General features: G+C 49.5%; 2 protein-coding genes across 3 annotated transcripts; both read left to right on the top strand.

Moving 5' to 3' along the window:
* The first annotated feature begins 132 nt into the window (after window positions 1–132).
* OLFM2 (olfactomedin 2) lies at window positions 133–8,247 on the top strand. 2 transcript variants are annotated; one of them, XM_054653522.2, is made up of 6 exons: window positions 133–237; window positions 4,372–4,521; window positions 4,920–5,075; window positions 5,556–5,775; window positions 6,362–6,468; window positions 7,028–8,247. In XM_054653522.2, the coding sequence occupies exons 1-6, from the start codon at window positions 181–183 to the stop codon at window positions 7,703–7,705; spliced, it is 1,368 nt and encodes a 455-aa protein (XP_054509497.2). In that variant the 5' UTR covers window positions 133–180; the 3' UTR covers window positions 7,706–8,247. The 2 variants fall into 2 exon arrangements, with proteins under 2 accessions (XP_054509497.2, XP_054509496.1); XM_054653521.2 differs by lacking the exon at window positions 133–237 and adding an exon at window positions 1,527–1,761.
* Window positions 8,248–10,996: 2,749 nt separating this feature from the next.
* Window positions 10,997–14,713, top strand: LOC143696295 (uncharacterized). Its single transcript, XM_077192311.1, has 2 exons — window positions 10,997–11,228; window positions 11,446–14,713. The coding sequence occupies exon 2, from the start codon at window positions 11,978–11,980 to the stop codon at window positions 13,031–13,033; it is 1,056 nt and encodes a 351-aa protein (XP_077048426.1). The 5' UTR covers window positions 10,997–11,228; window positions 11,446–11,977; the 3' UTR covers window positions 13,034–14,713.
* The last annotated feature ends 8,625 nt before the right edge of the window (window positions 14,714–23,338 follow it).

Below are 23,338 nucleotides of genomic sequence, written 5' to 3'. Positions count from 1 at the left end.
GGGGTTTTTTTTTTTTGGATTTTCTTTTGGGCGGCTCCGAGGCTGCGGCTGCGCGGAGGCTCCGGGGTGGGGAGGGGGCGGGGGGGGGGGGGGTGTGTGGGAATTATTTGGGAATTTTCGGGGGTCCTGGAGGAGTTTGGGGGGATTTGGGGGATTTTGGGGGGTTTGGGGGGGGTCAGGATGCGCTTCCTCCCCCCGAGCCTCGTCCTCCTCCTCCTCCTCCTCTGCGCCAGGCAGGTAAGGGGGGGAATTTCGGGAATTTTTTTGTGGGGGGAATTTTTTGGGATTTGGGGCTTATTTTTGGGGGGGGGGGGGGGCGACGGCGGCGGGAATTTTGGGAATTGCGGGAATTTTGGGAATTGCGGGGATGGCGCTGGGTGTGGCCGTGGGGGAAGGCGGTGGGGACAGCGCGGGGGGGCGGGGAGGGAGGGAGGGGGAACTGGGGACACTGGGGGGGCACTGGGGACACTGGGGGGGCACTGGGGACACCCCAGTTTGAACTGGGGGCAGCTGGGGGCAGCTGGGGATACTGGGAAATACTGGGGGGACTCTGGGGACAGCCGAAGACACTGGGGGAAAGGAGCTCCCCAAAATTCCCCCCAAAACCGCCCAAATTTCTCCCAAAACCCCAAAAAATTCTCCCCCCAAAAAACTCCAAAAACCCCGAAATTCCCCCCCAAAAAGCCAAAACCGCGCGGGTTGGGGGATTTTGGGGGTCCTGGGGGGATTTGGGGGTGCTGGTCCCGTAAATTTGGGATATTGGGGGGTTCCCACCCCGAACTCGCCCTAAAGCCGCCCCAAACCCGCCCCTCGCTAATCCCGGCCTAAACCCGCCCGAAACCCGCCCCAAGCCCGCCCCGAGCCCGCCCCGGAGCCGCCCCCGGTGCCGGTGCCGGTCCCGCCCCGTTTCGGGGCCGTTCGGGGCTGGCCCCGGGCCAGCGGCAGCGACGTCAGCCCCGGGTCCCGCTCCCGGCGGGGGCGGCTCGGAGCGGGCCCAGCACCGGCACCGGCACCGGGACGGGGGCGACACCCCCGGGGGGCTTTGGGGGCTCCCGGTGCCGCCCCGGGACCCTTTTAAAACCGCGGGGGCGGCTCCGATCGGGCCGGTACCGGGTCCCGGTGCCGCCCCCGGTTCCCGGTGCCACCCCCGGTTCCCGGTACCGCGTTTTTAAGGCGAGGGGGGCTCCGTTCGAACCGGTCCCGGTTCCCGGTACCACCGCCGGGAGGAGCTGAGGGTGCCACCCCCGGTTCCCGGTCCCGGTTCCCGGTGCCGCGTTTTTACGGCGGGGGGCTCTGCTCGAACCGGTCCCGATTCCCGGTGCCACCCCCGGTTCCCGGTACCGGTTCCCGGTGCCGCGTTTTTACGGCGGGGGGCTCTGCTCGAACCGGTCCCGGTCCCTATTCCCGGTGCCACCCCCAGTTCCCGGTACCGCGTTTTCTCGGTGGGCGGCTCTGCTCGAACCGGTCCCGGTCCCGGTTCCCGGTACCGCGTTTTTACTGCGGTGGGGAGGGAGGGAGGGAGGGAGGGGGGGGGAGCTCTCTTCGAGCCGCTGCCGGTTCCCGGTGCCACCGGGGGGGGGTGATGGGCACGGGGCGCTGCCGGTGGCGGCGGCGGCGGCGACAATGACGGTGCCGCTGCTGAAGATCGGGGCCGTGCTCAGCACCATGGCCATGGTCACCAACTGGATGTCCCAGACCCTCCCGTCGCTCGTGGGACTCAACGGCACCGCCGTGTCCCGAGCCGGGACATCCGAGAAAATCGTGAGTGACCCCCCCGGTACCGGGAGGGGTCGGTTTTGGTTTGGTTTGTTTTGGGTTTTTTTTGGGCGGGGGATTTTTGGGGAGATTTCGGGGTTTTTTGGGGCTGGCGGAGGCTGCGATCGGGAGATGCGGCAGAGGTGGGGGTGGGGTGGGTGGGGGGAGCCCTCCCCGGTGCACCGGGACCCCCCGAAATCCCCCCGGGACCCCCACTCTGCCCCCCCACGCCCCCGTTTTTGGGGACCCCCCCCCCTTTGCCACCCCCTGAATCCCAAACCCCCCCGGAACGTCCCTGAATCCCCGCCCTCCGGTTTTGGGGACCCCCCCGAGCACCCCCTGCATCCTCCCCATCACCCCCGAATTTTAGGGACCCCCCCCTTTGCTACCCCCCGGTTCCTCGCGGAGCACCGGGACCCCCCCGAAATCCACCCCCGTTTTCCAGGCCCCCCCGGGCACCCCCCGGAACCTCCCCCGAATTTTGGGGACCCTCCCTTTGCCCCCCCCGGGACCCCCCCAGAACCCCCCGGGGACCCTCCCGGGCCTCCCCCGATTTCTGGGGACCCCCCCCGGTTTTGGCGCCCCCCCCGAATTCCTCCCGGAAAACCCAAATTTTAGGGACCCCCCCCCCGAAATTCTCCCTCCAATTCTTCCTCCCACTTCCCAAAATTCCGCTGGAACCCCCCCTGGAATTCCCACCGGGAATTTTGGGATCCTCCCCCCCCCAAATTTTGGGATCATCCCCGGACCTCCCCCGCAATTTTTTGGGGGCTCCCCATCCCATTTTGCCCCTGGAAAATCCCAATTTTGGGGGAATTTTGGGACTGCGGCAGCTCCGGGGGAAAAAGAATTCCCAAAATTATTCCCCCCTCCACCCCAAAATTGGAACGGGGGTGGTTTTTGGGGTTAAAAATCGGTTTTTTAGAGGTTTTCTGGAAAGGGGGGGGGCTAAAATTTGGGAGCGGAGCTTTGGATATTGCTGGGAATTTTAGGAAGAGGAGGAAAATTTGGGATCAATTTGGATGAACCCCCCCGAGAAATCCCGATTGGAATTTGGGGGGGGTGGGAGGGAAGGCCTGGAAAAGGGGGGGCGATTTTTTGGGGGTTTGGGGGATTTTGGAGGTTTTTTTGGACTTCGGGGGGTTTTTTTGGGATTTTTTAAATTTTTGGGACCGCATTCGCAGCTTCCCCCCCCCCCACCAGCTGTCAATCAACACTGCGGGGTAATTAGCGGCCGCCGGACGTTAATTAGCGCCTCATTAACCACCCTTGTCCCTCATTTATCACCGGGAAGCGGCCCCTGGAATAAAAACCAGGAATGAGCAGAATTCAGCCCAAAAATCCCGGGAGTTTTTGTTTTTTTTTTTTTTTTTTTTTTTTTTTTTGCATGTTTGCTTTTATGTTTTGTGGGTTGTTTTTTTATTTTTTTATTTTTTTCCCCCAGGGATTTTGGAGTTTTTTGGGGAAAACCGGATTTTTAAATTTTTTTTTTCCTCCCCTTCCCAAAGGGATGGGATGGAATTTCCCAGTCCGGCCCCGGGGATTCGGCATCTGGGGAGAAAAAATTGGGTTTTGGGTAGAAAAATTTGGATTCTCACACCATCCCCAAAAAAATGGGAAGAGCTCCCTCTTTTTTTATTCCTGGATTTTGGGGTTTCTGGAATGAGGGAGAATCCCTGGGTTTTGGGGTCCCTCATTCCTGAATGTTTGGGACACAATCCCTGAATTTGGGGTCCCTTCCCTTGGAAATTTCCCCTTTTCCCCCAAAGATCCCAAATTCCTCTCCCCAGTTTCCCTCTCATCCCAAATTCCCCCCTTTTCCCCCCCAAATCCCAGATCCCAAATCCTGCCTCCATCCCTGAGAAATTCCCTCTTTTTTCCCGTTCCCCCCCTTTTTTCCCCGAAAATCCCAGATCCCTGGGAAATTCCCCATTTTCCCCCAAAACCCCAAATCTCGCCTCCATCCCTGGAAAATTCTCCCTTTTTTCCCTTTTTTCCCCCCAAAATCCCAAACCCCTCCCAGCGCCTCCCCCGGCCAGGCCGCTCTCATTAATTATTCATTAACTCTCCCTCATTAATTATTCATTAACGCTCCCTAATTAAGGATTCATGACGGCTCCAGAGGCTGGGGGAGGGGCTGCGGCTGCTCCCGCTCCTGTTTTTTCTCTGGGAATTTTTTTATTTCCGGATTTTCCCTTTTGGGTGGAAAAACGGCGATTTTGGGGCTGGCGCCAAGTGGGGTAATCCCCGAGGTTTATCCCGGTTTTTTTGAGGGGTTTATCCCGAATTTTTGGGGAAATCCTGGAGGGATTTTCCCTTCTTTATTTTTTTTCCTGTGGAGTGTGACGTCAGTGCAGTTGTGACGTCATCTGCCAGGGAATGGGAGAAAAAAGGGAAAAAGGGGAGTAAAGAAGGAAAAATGGGGGAAAATGGGGAAGAAGGGGGAAAACACGGAAGAAAGATGGGGAAGAAAGGGGAAAATGGGGGGAAAGAGGCTGAAAAGAGACACAAATGGGAATAAACTGAATGTTGGGATCGGGATTCTCTGGTACCTGGGAATTTCCAGATCTCCCTGTGTTTTTTGGGAATGCTGAGGTGCCGATCCCGATTTTCCAGACCCTTTTCCAGAGCCCAGACGAGGGCTGGCAGGTTTTCACCTCGGCGCAGGCTCCGGACGGGAAATGTCTCTGCACCGCCGTGATCCCCGTGCAGGGATCCTGCTCCCGCGACCTCCGCAGCCTCCAGCTCCGGCAGCTCCTGGAAAAGGTCGGGAATTCCCAAATGGTCCAGAACCAATTGCTGATTGATCAGTTAATTGACGGGAATGGGTTAATTGTTGTGGACTCTGTTAATGAATTAACTTGCCGTGGGTAAGGGAGGGGTTAATTGGTGTTGGGAATGTGGGGAGTTGGGATTGGGGGGGAAAAATCTCTATGGGATTCCAGGGATGAGGATCCTTATGGAGATCGCCATTAATGACTGTGATGAACCCCATTAATGACCGTGGTTGATCCCATTAATTACCCTGATGAACCCCATTAATTACCCTGATGAAGCCCGTTAATGACCATGATGAACTCCATTAATAACCGTGATTAACCCCATTAATCACCCTGATTAACCCCATTAATTACCATAATTAACCCCATTAACGACTTCTCCAGGTGCAGAACATCTCCCAATCCATGGAAGTCCTGGACCTCCGCACCTTCCGGGACCTGCAGTACGTGCGGAACACGGAGGCGCTGATGAAGGGCCTGGACTCGCGGCTCCGCGTGGCCTCTGAGGGCCACAAAGCCCTCAACGCCCGCAACTTCCAGGTGAGGAATTCACACTTTTTATCTCAAAAAAATCCCAGCGTTCCAGCCCTTTTTTCCCCTGATTTATTCCCGCTGTATTTCAGTTTTCTGCTTGTTTACTCCTTCCACGTGTCAGGATTTTTCCCATGGGATCAGGCCTCAGGATCCTTTTGGGGCTTCCAGAGCTGAAAATCCCAAAATGTTTTTGGGGTTCCCAAACCTGAACACCCCCATTTATCCCAAGGAACAAACAGCTTCCAAAAAAACCCCTGAACCCCAGGATTTTGGAACGAATTTTTCCCGATTTTTTTTTCGCTCAGGATTGGAAGGTGAACCCTGGGATTTCAGGACTGATTTTTCCCAGTTCTTTTCCTCAGGATCTGAAGGAACAACAATGTGAACCCTGGGATTTTGGGGGCCATTTTTCCCATTTTTTTTTCTGCAGGATCTAAAGGCGAATCCCAGGATTTTGGGGCCATTTTTCCCAATCTTTTCCTGCAGGATCTAAAGGAGAAGATGCGGGAGCTGCTGCCGCTGCTGCCAGTGCTGGAGCAGTACAAGGCGGACTCGCGGCTCATCGTGCACCTCAAGGACGAGGTCAGGAACCTCTCTGGGATCCTCCTGGCCATCCAGGAGGAGATGGGAGCCTACGACTATGAGGAGCTGCAGCAGCGCGTGCTGCTGCTGGAGGCGCGGCTGCACGCCTGCCTGCAGAAACTGGGTAAAAAAATCGCATTAGAAATCTCAAATTTTGTCTCAAATATTAAGAAAATGTGGTGGAAATCGGCCTAAAAACCCTCTCCAAAGTTGTCTTTGAAATCCGCCCCAAAACCACAAAAAATCTGCCCAAAATCCCCTCAAAACATCTCTAAAATCACTCCCAAAATCCACTCCTAAAATCCCCCCAAAATCTGCCCCAAATCCCCTCCTCTAAGTCCCCCAAAATGTCTCCAGAATTCCCTCCAAATGCCCCCAAACATCTATAAAATCCCTCCCAAATCCATCCCAAAATCCCCCAAAACCTTGCCAAAACTCCCCCCCCAAAACCTCTGCAAAATCCCCTCAAATTCTGTCCAAAATCCACCCAAAAATAACCCAAAACACACCCAAAATCCCGTTTTCCCTTCACAATTCCATTCCCAGACCCTCCAGGGCTTTCCTGACCCTTTTGTGGCCCCAATCCCTGATTTCCCCCTAATTCCCATTTTTTCCCTGGTTTTCCAACTCCCTGATTTTTCCCGTAACTCCTGCTTTTCCAAACCCCTGTTTTTTCCCAAAGTTCCAGTTTTTTCCCCCAATTTTTCCAGGCTGTGGGAAGCTGACAGGGGTCAGCAACCCCATCACCATCCGCGCCTCGGGATCGCGCTTTGGATCCTGGATGACTGACACGATGACGCCCAGCACCGACAGCCGGGTGAGGGCCACCCCCAAAACCCAGGGTTTTCCCAAAAAATCCCATGGATCTGATGGGATCTGGGGACAATCCCGACAATTTTCAGGCATGGTGATCTCTGAAAATCCATGGATTTGGCACCTGGAAGGGAATCTAAAATCCCCTCCCAAAATCTCCCTTAACATCCCCCAAAACTTCCTGGGGTCCTCAAATCTTGGATTTGAGGGGGATTTGGGCAAAATCCCAGCAATTTTCTGGTGAAAATCCATGGATTTGGCACCAGGCTGGGAACCCATGGGTTGTTTTTGTGGTCCCCACACCACGGATTTGGGATTTGGGCACAATCCCTGTACTTTTTGGGCACTGTTCCCAGAAAATCCTGGGTGGGGGATTTGATTGCATCTCCAGTGGGTTTAGAGCCCACCTCGACGAGGTTTTGGAACCCACCTTGAAGAGGTTTTGATCCCATCCTGAGGGGCTTTTGACCCCACCTTGAAAGGAGTTTGATCCTACCTTGCCCACCTCGAAACCCCGTTTTAACCCCGTTTTCCCCCATTTTAACCCCGTTTCCCCCCTCCAGGTGTGGTACATGGACGGCTACTACAAGGGCCGGCGCGTGCTGGAATTCCGCAGCCTCAGCGACTTTGTCTCCGGCCAAAACTTCGTCCAGCACCTCCTGCCTCACCCTTGGGCCGGCACTGGCCACGTGGTCTTCAATGGCTCCTTGTACTACAACAAATTCCAGAGCAACGTCGCCGTCCGCTACCACTTCCGCTCCCGCAGCGTCCTGGTGCAGCGCAGCCTCGCCGGCGCTGGCTACAACAACACCTTCCCCTACTCCTGGGGCGGCTTCTCCGACATCGACTTCATGGTGGACGAGAACGGCCTCTGGGCCGTCTACACCACCAACCAGAACGCCGGGAATATCGTGGTGAGTCGCATGGATCCGCACACCCTGGAAGTGCTGCGGAGCTGGGATACGGGGTACCCCAAACGGAGCGCGGGCGAGTCCTTCATGATCTGCGGGATTCTCTACGTCACCAATTCCCACCTGGCCGGCGCCAAGATTTATTTCGCTTACCACACGAACACTTCCAGCTACGAGTACACGGATATCCCCTTCCATAATCAGTATTCCCACATTTCCATGCTGGACTACAACCCGCGGGAGAGGGTGCTCTACACCTGGAATAATGGCCACCAGGTCATCTACAATGTCACGCTCTTCCACGTCATCAACACGGCCGGAGAGCTGTGATGGACATTCCCAAGGGGAGAGAGAGAATTCCCAGCTTTTTGTTTTCTACGCTTCCACGCTTCCCCTTTACCGTCTGCGGAATAATTCCGGAGGGACGCAATGACGAGGTGGAAATTCCCAGTTCTTGGCGAGTCCCAAACTCTAATTCTGCTTTATTTCCATTATTTTGTACCTATGCTGCATTTCCCTCTTTTTTCCCTCTTTTTTCCTTCTTTTTTCCCTTTTTTTCCTCCCCTTTTTTAATCTTTTTTCCTTTTTTGTCCCCTTTTCCCCCCTCTTTCCCCCATTTCTCCCTCTTTCCCCCCTTTATTTCCCATTTTTTTCCCAGCTCATAGGATTTTTTTTCCCCCCACATTTTTCTCGCAATTCTGCAATTTTTTCCCCTCCTCTTCCTCCTCCTCCTCCTCGGTTCTTCTGGAATTCCGTTGGATTCATGGCGCATGGAGCTGCTCTGCCTTGGGTTTTTCCATTTTTTTTTTGGGAATTTCGGGGCCAAATTCCATCTTTATTTTGACGGCAAATAAAAAAAAAATCTCTCTGGCCTTTGGTGGGAGTTGATGACTTTTTCCCCCCCTCCTTTCTGCCTGGTTTTTAATTATTTTAAAAATTTATTATTTTAATTACTCGCTTCCAGAGTTTTTCTGATATTTTCCCTGTTTTTTCCTGCCTGTTTTCCCAAAGAGGAAGAGGCGGAAAAGGGGGAAAAAGGATGGAAAACAGGAAAAGAAGATAGAAAGGTGGAAAAGAGGATGGAAAAGAAGAAAAGACAGAAGGGATGAAGATGTTGGGATGATCCAGAGGGGATGGAGGGATTTGGAATAGTCCTGAAGGTTTGGGATAATCCCAGGAATGGGCACAGATCCCACTGCAGATTGGGAATGGGCACAGATCCCACTGGAGATTGGGAATGGGCACAGATCCCAGGAATGGGCACAGATCCCACTGCAGATTGGGAATGGGCACAGATCCCACTGGAGATTGGGAATGGGCACAGATCCCAGGAATGGGCACGGATCCCAGGAATGGGCACGGATCCCAGGAATGGGCACAGATCCCAGGAATGGGCACGGATCCCAGGAATGGGCACGGATCCCAGGAATGGGCACAGATCCCACTGCAGATTGGGAATGGGCACAGATCCCGCTGGAGATTGGGAATGGGCACAGATCCCAGGAATGGGCACAGATCCCACTGCAGATTGGGAATGGGCACAGATCCCGCTGGAGATTGGGAATGGGCACAGATCCCAGGAATGGGCATGGATCCCAGGAATGGGCACAGATCCCACTGCAGATTGGGAATGGGCACAGATCCCGCTGGAGATTGGGAATGGGCACAGATCCCAGGAATGGGCACAGATCCCAGGAATGGGCACGGATCCCAGGAATGGGCATGGATCCCAGTCCTGGCACAAGAGGAAGAATTTTGGGAAGTGCACCTGAGCTCCTGCTGGCTCTGGGCAGCACCGGGACAAGGCCCTGCAGGGATTAATTAGGAATTTAATTGGGAATTACGGCCAGCACAGCAGGGAGGCATCCAAGGGGCCAGAGCGATGGCGGCGGCACCTGGTGAGAGGGAACAGGGAATGGGAATATGGGAATGGAACAGGGAATATGGAAATGGAAAGGTTGGACCAGGAATACGAGAACAGGACAGGGAATATGGGAATGGCAACCAGACAGAGAATTCGGGACAGGGAATGAGACTGGGAATGGGATCCAGACTGGGATGGGAGCAGGATGGGACCAGCAGTGGGGTGATATGGTGTGGAGGGTTCAGTGTTGGCTAAATGCTCGCAGAGTCTCTAGAATTATTTACTTGTTTCTTGTTGTGAGATAGGATTAGGAGGAAGTTAAAGTAGGCTTAAAACTTTAAAAGGGTATAAAGAAAACTTTAGTAATAGGACTAAAAGAAGGAATAGTAAGAATCAGAATAAAACTTTAGGAACACCTCCTCCCCACAACTTTTTATCTTTCCTACTGACAATGTACCGAGACAAATGTGGTATTCTCAGTTAGTTTTCTTCTGCTAAAATAATCTTTCATCAGTTTCCTTAGGGAGAGAAGTCTTTCTTGCCATGGCTGTGGAGATTTCTCTACAAGGAACAGTTTTCTTGTGGCTTCGATTTTCATGAATAGCAGCTGCATTCATGAAGTCCTTCTCATCTTCCACAGCCCTCCCACAGCTGCGTTTTTTGGGCTATTTAACTTATTGGGGTGCCATTTTTAAGGATAACCCGTTTAAAAGCTTTAATTGGCTTATTAACATGCCTGTTCTCAGAGCTAGGCAGCAATTGGTTTGGCTAGGCACAGAAGAAGCTCTCAGCAGCTCTTTTCAGAAAAGAATCATTTTGGTGCGTGGCTTCTTCCCTCCTCACTAAGTGTCATCTTTGGCCAGTGCCGCCAGAGAACCCTCAGATGTCATTGCTGGAGCATCTGGGAGTGAAGCCCAGCAGGAGATGCTGCACCGTGAACTCCTGCCCCACACGAGAGGTTCCCAGAGACCAAAACCTCCGTGCAGAGCAGACAGGATCTGACCACGACACCTGCCTTGGGCCAAACCCGCTCCTCATTTTACACACAGAAACGTGGTGTATTCATGATCACTTCTCTCACCAGGCCTGGCTGCAGTCAGCAATCACCAATCAAAATAAAAAATTAAAAATAAAAATTAAATAAAAAATAAAAAATAAATGCTTTAAAAATAGAAAAATTAAAACTAAAAATTACATAAAAAATAAAATTAAAAAAATAAAATAAAAAGCTTTAAAAATAGAAAAATTGAAAATAAAAATTAAATAAAAAATAAAATGAAAAAATAAAAAGCTTTAAAACTAGAAAAATTAAAAATACAAATTAAATAAAAAACAAAATTAAAAAAATAAAAAGCTTTAAAAATAGAAAAATTAAAAATACAAATTAAATAAAAAACAAAATTAAAAAATAAAAAGCTTTAAAAATAGAAAAATTAAAAATACAAATTAAATTAAAAATAAAGTTAAAAATTAAAAAGCATTAAAAATAGAAAAATTAAAAATAAAAATTAAATTAAAAATAAAATTAAAAAAAAGCTTTAAAACTAGAAAAATAAAAAATGCAAAATAAATAAAAAATAAAATAAAAAAATTAAAAGCACTAAAAATATAAAAATTAAAAATAAAAATAAAATTAAAACTAAAATAAAAAAAATTAAAAATAAAAATAAAATTAAAAATAAAACTAAAAAATAAAAAGCTTTAAAAATAGAAAAAAAAATATTAAATTAAAAATAAAATTAAAAAATAAAATTAATTAAAAATAAATAGAAACAAAATAAAAACCATAAAGTACCGTAAAATTTGCATAAAAGGTAGTGCCGTAAAGCGCGACTGTCGCAAAAGGTGCCGTAAAGCGAGACTGCCGTAAAGCGCGACTGTCGCAAAAGGTGCCGTAAAGCGCGACTGTCGCAAAAGGTGCCGTAAAGCGAGACTGCCGTAAAGCGCGACTGTCGCAAAAGGTGCCGTAAAGCGCGACTGTCGCAAAAGGTGCCGTAAAGCAACACTGCCGTAAAGCGCGACCGTCGTAAAAGGTGCCGTAAAGCGAGACTGCCGTAAAGCGCGACTGTCGCAAAAGGCGCCGTAAAGCGAGACTGCCGTAAAGCGCGACTGTCGCAAAAGGTGCCGTAAAGCGCGACTGTCGCAAAAGGCGCCGTAAAGCGAGACTGTCGTAAAAGGCGCCGTAAAGCAGAACTGTCGTTTAAAGGGGCCGTAAAGCGCGACTGTCGCAAAAGGGGCCGTAAAGCGTGACTGTCGTAAAAGGCGCCGTAAAGCCGTGGCTGCCATAAAAAGGTGCCGTAAAGCGCGACTGTTATGGAAACTGTCGTAAAGCGCGACTGTCGCAAAGAGACTCTCGGGACACAGCGGGAGCACTTTAATAGTATCTGCCACCGGGATTTGGCTGCCGCGGAGCCGGTCCCGGCTTGCTGGGCGCTGGTTGAGCTCTTTGCCGCAAGGGGGCGCCCGCAGCCGCTGCCGCGCCGAGCTCTGCTCCTGCCGCGACTCCGCCCCCTGCTGCCGCGAGCCTCCAGCAGGACACGCCCCCCACCTCCCCGCCGGACCGCACGGCTCCGGTACCGCAGGCTCGCCGCGGTTCGCCCTGCCGCCCCCCCCCCCCGGCCCCCGCCGCACTTCCGGACCTCGCGGCCCCTCCCACCGCTCCCGCCATCCCGGCCTTTGCCATCCCGTTGGTCCCTGCTGTCCCGGCCACCGCGGCCCCGCTCCCTAATCCCGCCTCTATGAGCCCGCCCACCGGCGTCACCGCGGCCCCGCCCCCTCCTGCCCCCGCCGCTTCTCCACCGTTTCCCGCGAGTGCGGCCGCTCCTGCCGCCCCCCACGTCCCCCTCGCCCCCTTTGCCGACACAGCGGGGCCGGCCGTGGCCCAAGTCCCGTCGCTGCTGCGTCTTTGCCGTTCCCCGCGGCTCCCGGCTCTGCGGCGCCGAGCGCGCCTGGCGCCGCTCCAGCGCAGCCTCCCGTCAGCGCCGGCCCTGCCCGCCGGGCCAGCAGCCAGCCCAGCTCCCGGCGGCTGCACGCTATGGCCCCCCCCGCAGCCGCCTCCCGCCGCCTCCCCGCCGCTCCTCCCGCCTCCTGCCGCCCCCCCGGGATCATCTCCCGCTGACGAGGCCGCCCCGCCGCCGCCCGCGGCCGCTTCCCCGCTCCTGCCGCCGCCGCTGCATGGCGGGGCGAGCCGCGCCTTCCCCACCGCGGCCCCGCGCTTCAGAGCTGCCGGATGGCGCGACTCCGCCGCCTCCTGCAGCCACGGGCGTCCCGGCGTTCCCTTCCACAGCCGCAGCCGCGGCCCCGTTCCCGTTCCCGCAGCTCCGCCCCCTCCCGCACCCCCCGGCCCGCGCCGCGGCAGTGACGGAACCCACGCATGCGCAGTTGCTACAAGCCCCGCACCAGCGATATCCCTCCGCGCCGACTCATCGAACCACAGCGCTGCTTCCGGGATCAGCCGCACGCATGCGCAGTTCTATCTGCACGGCCCCGCCGCCTCCCGCCGCCGCCCGCCGCTGCCATGGCCGCCGCTTTCGCACAGCCCGGTTCCGGTTCCGAGCCGCTGCGTGCCGCTGTCCGGCCACAGCCGGCATCCCTGTGCCCTGTCGCGCCGCTCCCGCCGCCACCGGGTCCGTACACGGCACCGCAGCAGGGGAAAACGGCAGCGCCTTGCACGTATCCTTCCGCGTCTCTGCCGCTGCCGGGCACCGAGCGCTCCCCCCCCCCCCCCTCCGCAGCGCGTAAGTCTGACAACCGATACCGAAAATGCCTCTGCATTTTCGCCTTCACACTCCTAGCACCCAGTGGGACTGCTTTGTGTCACGATTCGTCTGCACAGCCACATCCGTGCACACAAACCGTGCGACGAGGAGGAGGAGGAGGAGGTTGGAATATGACAGCTGCTTTAATAAATACAGGACAGACAGAGAATTATTTTGCCCCTGCAAATGCCAGCCCTTTGATCCCAACACAAAAGAATTTCAAAAAAGAACTGTTCCCAAATAGCTCCAGAGTCCCCTCAGTGTTTGGGACAGATTTCTCGACCCAAAATTAGACAGTAAACCCTGAAAATTCGCCAGCATTAATGCCAAAATTAGAAAACTCACAAAAATCTTTTGATAATTTTCACCTAACAGACTGGTGTGAAAAACGCCAATCACTTGCTTTTAAAATTTTTGAAAGTTTAATAGTAATAAAATGGTTATAAAAATAGTCATACAATTAGAGTAATAATAATTTGGACAATTTGAATTAGGACAATATGAGACAACAAAAACAAAGAGTTACGGACGTCCGGGTACCTTTTTCTGGGCAGCACGGGCCCGAAAAAGGACCCCCGTTAACAAAGGATTAACCCTTAAAAGCAATAGCCTGTTGCATAGTCATACACTTCATACATGGTGCATAAATTCCATTCAAACACAGGATTCTGTCTGGTCATCATCCACTTCTTCCTTCTAATCCTAACAGTGCCTTGGAGGCAGGAAGAAGTTTGTTTCTTCTGATAAGAGGGCAATAAATTCTTTTTCTCTGAAAGATGCAGGTGTCCTGTGGCCACTATCTCGCTGCAAGTCCTTTCTTTAAAAAAAGTATCTTGCATAGCATCGTTTCTATATTAACAGTTTTTGTTACCTATAACTATATTTAACACACTACTTAAGAGAATTAATACAGCATTACTTTCTAACACAACACATATAATATTCAGTTTAATATTTCCAAAAAGCCAATCATAAAATACCTGCATTTTTCACAATCCCCACTCTTATTCTTTGTAAATCCTTTGGCTTGAGCAACATTTCTTATCTACTTGCATCTTCTGGACTATGCGGGCAAAATAGAACAGGGGATTACACAAGGAAGAAATATAAAAATAGTTGCAACACATAAAATGAAAGATCTTAATTTCTTCTAATACATTACCCTACCAGCTAGGTTTTAACATTGTTTTCTAATTTTTGGACCGGTACCTCGGTTATTATATGCATATATATTTTTTTTTTCTTCTTTGATTTCTTCTGCTATTTCTAGAATGACTTTTCTGTGGTCATCAATTTTCAATAATCTGATATATTAAACTTTCCACAAACACCCCCTTCTTTGGCCAATAAATAGTGTAAAGCCAACCTATTCTGATACCCTACAGTTTTTGTTTGGCTTAGCTGACTTTATATTAACTCCAATGCCTGGGCAGCTCCATTTGCTATCATTTCCATAACTGCTTGGAGTCTTGTAATACGACTCAATAGATAATTTGGGGTCAATACAGAGTTAAGTTGCTGTGCTGGTTTTACTTTTTCGTTTATTATTTGGTTTTTTACCAAATCTCGAACCGTATCTTCAAGATTAAATGTAAAACAAATCCATCTCTCTCCTTTTAGACATTCAATTCCAAATCTATTACCACTTTTTCCTAAGTTTCTTGTAATCCAATAATTTACTCCATTTTGCCTACAGGTTCTTAATTTGGATGGGTTATAACAGTCGCTGTTGACATAGGTGTGTGTAATTAAAGAGGAACTTTGGTTTCTTTCCACGTGATGCTTTCTGCAGCATTTGTGACACAATCTTGCTGGTATCCCGAAAGGGAAAAGAGAACAAATGAGTGCCAGAAACAGGAATAACAGAGGTCCAGTATGGCTTATACTCCCACCTCCCAGGCCTGTGAGGTTGCAACCCACAGCAGGTGTATTTGATCTTCTCGGTGGCAAAATACAGAGGCCAATCTGGTCGTGCCCTCTATTTCCTTGTCACTTTCTCTTAACTAATTTCCAGGCAAATTGGTTTGGACACCCTTTAACTGTGGTCTCTTACCGTTCTTCAGGTATCTCTCATTCACCAGGCACTGATAATTCCCATCCACAAAGCTAAGTTATTACTTGAACACTTTTTGCAATAAGAGCAAAAATGTTGTGAACTTCCATACTAATTATTCTCACAATTCAAGCATTTACTTATAACCCAGCTAGCATGTCCACTATTGGAATGAATCAAATAAAGTTTACTGATGGAAATGGTAATTCCCCTTCTCCCCTGTACAATTCTCAGGCTAAGGTCAGAACACAAAAACAGGCTTGATCCTTCTATCTGGAGTATTCCTCCCCTAAGGAGATGTTTTATTCAGGCAAGACCAGAATAAAACCAGGCAGAGCTTGAAACCAGTGGCATAAGCGTTGTCTTAATTCTTAATTCTGTGTTGTTCTTTGTACATTTCTTGGATCATTTGCCTTTTTCGAAACTATTACCACTCAGTCCCCATTGGAAAGTCAGTTTGGCATCACTTGTTTAAATGCGATAGTCCATTCCTCAGGTTCCTTCACAAGTCCTTTGATTCTGCTGGCATGAATTCACCCTCTTTCCGTGATTCTGATTGTTGCTTCAGTAGTACCTGGATAGGACTTCTTAATAGCATAGTAATAAAAGCAAGATAATACTGCATTAACTTTTACCATTCACTTTTCTTCCAAACTTTCTGGGTTTAGCTAAAAGCTTTTTCAACAGCAGCCTCTTCTTCTTCTATCCAGCTGTGCTAAGAGCTGCAGAGGCAAATTCTTCTTTTTGTGAGTTACAGTTAGTTAAATAAGAAAAACTAGACCAATTTTAACACTAGATGTATCACATCTATTGCTTTTTACTTTTGGGGCAGAATTTAATTGTTTTAGCCTTTCATGCAAAAACCCCGCATTCACACTTCTGCTCTCTTCTAGCACCAAGATGTCATCACTTCACATTCTAACACCTCAGAGTTTGCTAACCACCTCCCTACTTCAACTTCTCTCTTTCTTCTCTTCTTACCTGTTTTTTTTTTATTCAACACACCTCAGACGGTATGAAGTGAACCTAACTAAATTACTTCCAAAAGTAGGCTTACAACTTTCTTTTACTAGGATTGCAGTAGCTGTTAAATACCTACTGGCTAGCTGTGGCTTACTGAGTCCAACATCTTTGATATATGAGCTACTAGATATTTTTTTACTCTTCCTTACTCTTGAATTAAAATTTTATGAGGTACTCCATTTTCTGTATTTATGTATAAATGAAAAATGACTTTTCTAACAAAGGTAAGCTTAAAGCTGGTACTTAGGCTAGTTTTAACTTAACTCTTTTAATTTAACAATATCTTCTTTGGTCTGTTTTATATCATCTCCTTCCGTCCGTTTTTTTCATACACAAATTTTCCTACTTGTGCGTACTCCTCAATCTATAATATTTCAATAATCTAGGTAATTTTCTGATCTCTCTCTTTGAAGAGGGAGGGAGAATGAATAAAATTCTTGCAATTTTCTCATGGTTGGTTTTCTAGCTACTTTTATTTATTAAGTGTCCAAGATATTTTACCACTGGGTAGTGAGTCTGAGTTCTTTTATTAACCTCCCTTAAATCCTGTACTAGTCTATAACTCCCATCAGACTTTACTGGGGGCATAGGGATATTATGAGGAGACATACAAGGTTCTAATGCCCCATCCTTTATTAGTCCTTCTATTACCGGCTTCAAATCTTCCCGTCCTTCTAAAGATACAGGATACTGACGTACACGTACGGGACAATCTTCTCTCTCAATTGTAACCCTTATGGGGTCGATATTTAATCCTCCCCTATTTCCTTCCCCACCTCAAACTTCTTTGTTGTTTTTTTTTTCTTCATCCTCTTTTAAATAATTTTAAAACTCTAGCTGTCATTTTCCCATTTTCTGATATAACTCCTGTTCTTAATTGCACTTGTAAGACTCTTCCCAATAAATTGCTACCTGCCCCTGGGACCAATAAGACATCTCCCATCCAAATTTTAGTTTCTTCCCTCAATTACTACATCTTTAATGACCAGAAATGTAAAACTTTCCCTCTTTGCCCCTGTTACTTTCACTCTATGTTTGCTCACACTATAACTTTTTGGAATATTTAACAGGCAGGTTCTCTCTGCCCCTGTGTCTATTACAAATTCCAATTCTTCTTGAGGACCCACTTTTAAAGTTATCACAGGCTCCAGATGGTATTTGTGCCCCCCAGAAAATTAGAGCTTATGACCTCCCTATTCCTCCTCTGTGCCCATCTCTTTAAAGATTTTCAGATCTTCTGCTTACTTAGGACCATTTTCCTATTTCTCTTAAGTTTGTTTATCTATTTAGTTGCAATAAATAGATATTTCTTTCCCCTCGAAAAGCTGTCCCTTAAAAACCTTTTTTTTTTTTTTTTGCATTTCGCCTTTGATATGCTGTCTCATTTATTCCTTTGATTATGTAATTACAATAATTATTCATGTGTTTACTCCCCTCCTCGTTATTTTTACCCCACTCAGGAGGTACAGTTGGCATTTTGTCTTCTCTGGGGGTCCCCGCAGATGATCTTTTTTCCTAAGCTTTTATTTCAGCTGCTCTGATTAACTGCCTTTCTTCCTGAGAAAAATATTATTTTCATTACAGACCACATCTCTTCTGAAGTATAAATGTTTGGACCTAAAAATTGGTCTAATTGTTCAGCTATGCCTATGGGATCCTCCAAATATCCCTTTTATTTATTTCTTAAAATTTCAGACCTCAGACGAAGTCAAAGGAGCATTTACAAACCCTGGTCCGCCCCCTCCTATGGGAGCCTCTTTTAATGGAAATAGACCAATCCCTTTATCCCATTCTTTTGATGGTGGCCCTTGTGCCTTGGGACAACTTACAATAATTGCTCCCCGTGTCCAAGAGGCAAAAAGAAAAAGAAAAGCAAGTGTCCAAGAGGCAAAAAGAAAAGCAGAAAGATTAGATCCTCCTGGGGACATTAATATGAAAGCAACCCTGATACCAATTTTCACTCTCAGAACTCTGGAAAATCAACTGTTGCCAGCATTTTTCTACCTCATGGGGTTCCTCAGCTGCACTGACACAATTAAACAAGTTAGGGTGCTGGCTCAGCAGAGAAGTAAATGCCACCTCTGCTGCAATCAGTGATTTGTTGGCAGATGAAGAAGCGGTCAGACATGCCACTTTACAAAACAGAGCTGCCATTGATTTTCTTTTACTAGCACATGGGCACAGTTGTGAAGATTTTGAAGGATTATGTTGTATGAACTTACCTGATCATTCCGCTTCCATTCATAAACAGCTACAGAACCTAAAGGATTTAGCTAACCAAATTACAACAGGGGACCCATCTTGGCTAGACAGTTTGTTTGACAGTCGGAGCTTTTGCACCTTGCCTAAAGGAACTCTGTAAAATAGGCTTGATTATTCTAATAGTAATCATTGTAGTTTTAGTAGCAGTACCCTGTATACTTCAGTGTGTGCAAAGAATTATGAGTAAAACAGTGCCTTATCTCTTAGTTGTTCATCAGAATGGGGGAGAGATGTTGGGGAAGATGAAACAGGAAAGCCTTATAAATATGACTGCCTGGCAAAAGATTTTGAGAACATAGAAACTATAAGCAAGATTGAAATGAAAGCGAGCTTTGAGATCCCTCAGTTACTGAACAACAGGAAAACAATGGTGTGGCCAGCTGAAGGTAATCCCCTTTTGATGGAACAACACCCTCTGCCTGCAGACAGCTCCAAGGGGCCGAGCAGACCCTACAGCTTGGCAGAAGGGGTCCAAAGAGGAGCTTTTAGGGTTTAAAATGTAACACAGAATGGTAATGTAGTGATTCTTATAGGCTGTATGGAAATGCTATAGGATTTGTGTATTGTACTGGATTGGCTAGTGGGAATTAGAATATTCAACACAGAAGATGCTTTATTGTATTGTAATGGGAACTTCACTCTCTTGCCCTTTTACTCGCTTACCCCTTTTTACTCTCTTATGCTTTTGCTCTCTTACCTCTCATCCTCTCTCCCCCTCTCTTCCCTCAGGCCTGCTCTGAGCTGTGCCTGGCAGCTCCCAGCAGGCCCCTGCCCCCGGGCCCTTTGCAATAAACCCCAAACCCCAAAAGGCCCCTGCCCCCAGGCCCTTTGCAATAAACCCCAAGTTCCAAAAGGCCCCTGTCCCCGGGCCCTTTGCAATAAACCCCAAACCCCAAAAGGCCCCTGCCCCCAGGCCCTTTGCAATAAACCCCAAGTTCCAAAAGGCCCCTGCCCCCAGGCCCTTTGCAATAAACCCCAAGTTCCAGCAGGCCCCTGCCCCCAGGCCCTTTGCAATAAACCCCAAGTTCCAGCAGGCCCCTGCACCCAGGCCCTTTGCAATAAACCCCAAGTTCCAGCAGGCCCCTGCCCCCAGGCCCTTTGCAATAAACCCCAAGTTCCAAAAGGCCCCTGCCCCCAGGCCCTTTGCAATAAACCCCAAGTTCCAGCAGGCCCCTGCCCCCAGGCCCTTTGCAATAAACCCCAAGTTCCAGCAGGCCCCTGCACCCAGGCCCTTTGCAATAAACCCCAAGTTCCAGCAGGCCCCTGCCCCCAGGCCCTTTGCAATAAACCCCAAGTTCCAAAAAGCCCCTGCCCCCAGGCCCTTTGCAATAAACCCCAAGTTCCAAAAGGCCCCTGCCCCCGGGCCCTTTGCAATAAACCCCAAGTTCCACGACCCGGCTTCAGAGATCTCTCGTCTCCGTCCGTCCCGACCGTGCTACCCCCCGATGCTCCTACAGGTAGAAACTCACTCACTAGCAAGGAAAAATCCTTCCCATGCAGTTTTTTCTATTTTTATCCTCTGAGTGTCCAACTTCTTTTGCTAAATTTCTACAGATTGGAGTTCAAATTACCATTTCTGACCAGTGCAGGGACAAATGATGAAACATTCCTGAGTTATTCTTAGAAAAGAGTTCTGTGGGCCAAATCCCAGCGAGTCAGCTACTTGCCCTCTCCTGAGTGTGCCTGGCCCCTTCAGGCTCCAGCTTCATCCTGATTCCAAGGCTGTGGCCATTATTATGAGTGCCACCTGGGTTAGAGAAAGGCAAAGTGAAATGGCATTCCTGTGAGTGCAGTGGGTGACCTTGTGTGCTGTAAGACATGTGAATGCCTCTGCTCGGCTTCTGAAAAGCCTTGGGTGGGGGGCTCAAATAAACACCCTTTCTCACCCTGCTGCCTTCAAAACCACCCCCCCAACAATGACTCCTAACTGGATACCTGCTCACCCTCCCTCTCCCAGTCACAATCCTCAACTCACCTGAAGCCTCAATCTCAAACATCACCTTGGACCCTGGGCAGATGCCTCTTGTGACACGATGAATCTGCTGAAAAAAGTGTTGTAATTGACACAGTAAAAGGGGAAAGTTGAAAGCCCTCTCATGGAACCCCACATGCTGCCTGGCCTGCTCAGATGCTGCCCCTGGGCAAAAGGGCTCTTCCCTTGGCATTTTCTCAAAGTGATGCTCCGTGCCCGGGTGGGTCTGGCTGCTCCCTAGTCCGTGCTGGATGCTCCGACCGTAATTCCTGGAGGGACCCTTGGGATGCCCCCGTTAGCCCCTCTTACTCTTCATCTTATGGAAGTACCAGCCAGCACTAAATTTGCATGATCTAACCAAAGTAGACATTTCACAGAAAAGCACTTTCTATAGCAATATTGAAAAACTATAGATTGAGGTAAAACCATCAAGTTTCTGCCCTCACTGGTGCAAAGTCACATGTTGTTTGAAGAGCATCCCACTGAATTTTCTAACGATGTGTGAATGTGTCATCTGGACCACAGGAGATAAAGCAGGGTTAAAACACTGAGCAAAACTGAAGTTAACAAACACAAGGTTCATCAACCTTGCAATAGAAGCTTGCAGAAACCTTTCAAGGCTCATCCAATAAAGCCCCGTGGCACTTTGTTCTTCCCCCTCCTCCCAAATCTCCATCCGTCTGAGGCAGCATCAGCAGGAAACTTTGCACGGAAGCTTACCAGATAAAATAGCTATATCATCTGCCATTAGTTTTAGAGAGTTCTTCAAAAATAGGTTAAAAATTATTTTATCTATTATTTTTTAGCTGTGTCCTAAGTTAGGGATGGGCCAAGTCTTGTGTCTTTGTCTCACAGAAAGGTGGTTCACATGTCCTTTAAGATCATATGTGCAAATATTTCCCATCTGCATTCTGCCTTATCAGAAGGCTAATTAATTGCTTTATTATACTATATTACATTACATCTAAACCCAATCTGCCAAGTACTCAACCCCGCACACAACTCGTGACTGTCACCCAAGAGTCCCGACACGTACACACGCTTGGCCCCGACAGGCCAAGGAAACAAAACACCCTCACTTTGGGTAAACAATCTCCACGTTGCATTCTACTTCGGCACAAACACAGGCACAGTAAATGAGATAAGAATTGATTTTACTTCCTCTGAGGTTCAGAGAATGTGAATCCCAGACATATTCTTGGGGAGAATTGTGCCTTGCTTTTCTCTGTGAAGAGAAATGCGGTGACAGGTGCACCCTTGCCTCCAGGGCAAAGAATCACGGAATGGTTTGGGTGGGAAGGGACCTTGAGGTTTATCTTTGATTTATGCAACACTTCAACAGGCAAGAGGGGGCTCATCTGCTTCAGAGCTGCTTGCTTTTCTCACACCTTTCACAAGCAAAGCCTGAAGCAAACCCTCCCGAGTTGCCCTATGGACCAGGGGACCCCATAGCACTCAGCGATGCTGCCGGCAAAACCTCAAACTTTTACTCACACAGGGACGAGGCCGTGCACTCGGTTGTAACCCAGATTCTCTTTTTCCCACAGAATCCTCAAACTTCCTTTGTTCTCTCTGCAGGCCTTTTTGTAAGCACACCGATTAACAGACTACACAAGTTTCACCAGCAGACTTCAGCTAAATCCAAAATTGGTTTCTACCCCAAGTAAAATTTGCAGCCCCCTGTCTCACCTGCGATGTTTGGAATTTTAGGAGGTGGCAGCCCACTGGAGATCAAAGGTCCTGGGCAGGGTGCAGGCCCACGGACACAAATGCCATCCCTTTTCCACGGGAAACAAAACTCATCACCCCAGTTTCCTTACATCAGTTTGCCGAAGACGTTCACCGCTCCCAGGTCACTCAGAGTTCTCGTTGGCTGCAGACTCGGTCTTGGAGTTACGGAGTTACGCTTCCTCCTAACACTCACCTCCTCACCTCAGCCCCCTGCTGCTGCGTCCCCTTCTCCGCCCCTAACCCTACTCCATTTTCCAGCCCGCCCTTGCTCCATCCCTCACTCTGCCCTTAACCCGTCCCACCACACTTCCCGCTCCATCCGTTACTTCACCCACCGCCCACCCGTGAGTCCCCTGCAGCAGCACGCAGGAGCCCGAACCCTCGGAGGACGGCGCGGCTCTCGCAGCAGGACAACACCCAGGCGAGACAGGCAGGGACAACGTCTGTGGGCTGCAGGGTGTCACAGGGGGCTGCGGGCTGAGGGGAGGGGGCTGGAGGGTGACACAGAGGATGGGGGGAGCTGAGAGGCAGAAGGGGGCGTTAGGAGCAACTGGGGGGCTCCAGGGTGGCACAGAGATGCTGAGAGGCTGAGAGTGGGGAACTTGAGGGTGACAAGAAAAGGGTGAGGGGGAGCAGATGCCTTGAGGGGCAAAGTGGGGGCTGCTTGAGGGTGACAGGTGAACCAGCGCTCACACCACCCCTAACCTTACCCTAAAAACCACCCCTAACCAGGTGGAGAGCGCACGGTGGAGGCCAGGGGGCCAAGGGACAATGTCAGAGGTCTCGGGGTGGCACGCAGACATTGCGGGCTGAGGGGCAAGGAGGGGGAGGCTTGACAGATGGAGAGCTCACACTGAGGGTTAGGGGTACAAAGGACACAGGGTACCAGGTAGGGTTAGGGTACAGGGGCAGCAGCTCTCAACCCAACCCCAAGGTCACCCTAAAGAGCACCCCTAGGACCCCAGTTTTCCCCAACAGCAGCACAAGGCAGTAACCCCAATGCTGGGACAGCCCCAGAACTCTCCCAGCAGCTGCAGGCAGCAAGCCTAATAAAAAGGTAGCAATGATGTTCGTGGTCTAGAGAGTGACAGGAGTTGGGGGCTGAGCAGTTTTTTAGGGGTTTTTTTAGGGTTTTTCTCATGGCTTTAAAAGGATATTTCAGGGCTTTTTTGGAGGAGTTTTCCAGGAAATTTCTGGGAACATTTAGGATGCTTTTAGGGCTTTTAAAAGATTTTGTTAGGGTATTTTAAGGGCTTTCTTAGTACTTTTAAGAATTGTTTGGGGGGGGGGTTGGGTGTTC

Source organism: Agelaius phoeniceus, chromosome 32 (genome assembly GCF_051311805.1).
Source record: "Agelaius phoeniceus isolate bAgePho1 chromosome 32, bAgePho1.hap1, whole genome shotgun sequence".
In the NCBI taxonomy this organism is placed as follows: Eukaryota; Metazoa; Chordata; class Aves; order Passeriformes; family Icteridae; genus Agelaius; species Agelaius phoeniceus.
This window is presented reverse-complemented; position numbering and strand designations above follow the sequence as displayed.

Excerpts from the sequence above, each read along its gene's own strand:
- LOC143696295 (XM_077192311.1), top strand. The coding sequence starts at position 11,978 with ATGAGCCCGCCCACCGGCGTCACCGCGGCCCCGCCCCCTCCTGCCCCC.
- OLFM2 (XM_054653521.2), top strand. The coding sequence starts at position 1,624 with ATGACGGTGCCGCTGCTGAAGATCGGGGCCGTGCTCAGCACCATGGCC. Across the intron at positions 4,522-4,919 it reads TCCGGCAGCTCCTGGAAAAG|GTGCAGAACATCTCCCAATC; the intron begins GTCGGGAATTCC and ends CGACTTCTCCAG. Across the intron at positions 5,076-5,555 it reads TCAACGCCCGCAACTTCCAG|GATCTAAAGGAGAAGATGCG; the intron begins GTGAGGAATTCA and ends CTTTTCCTGCAG.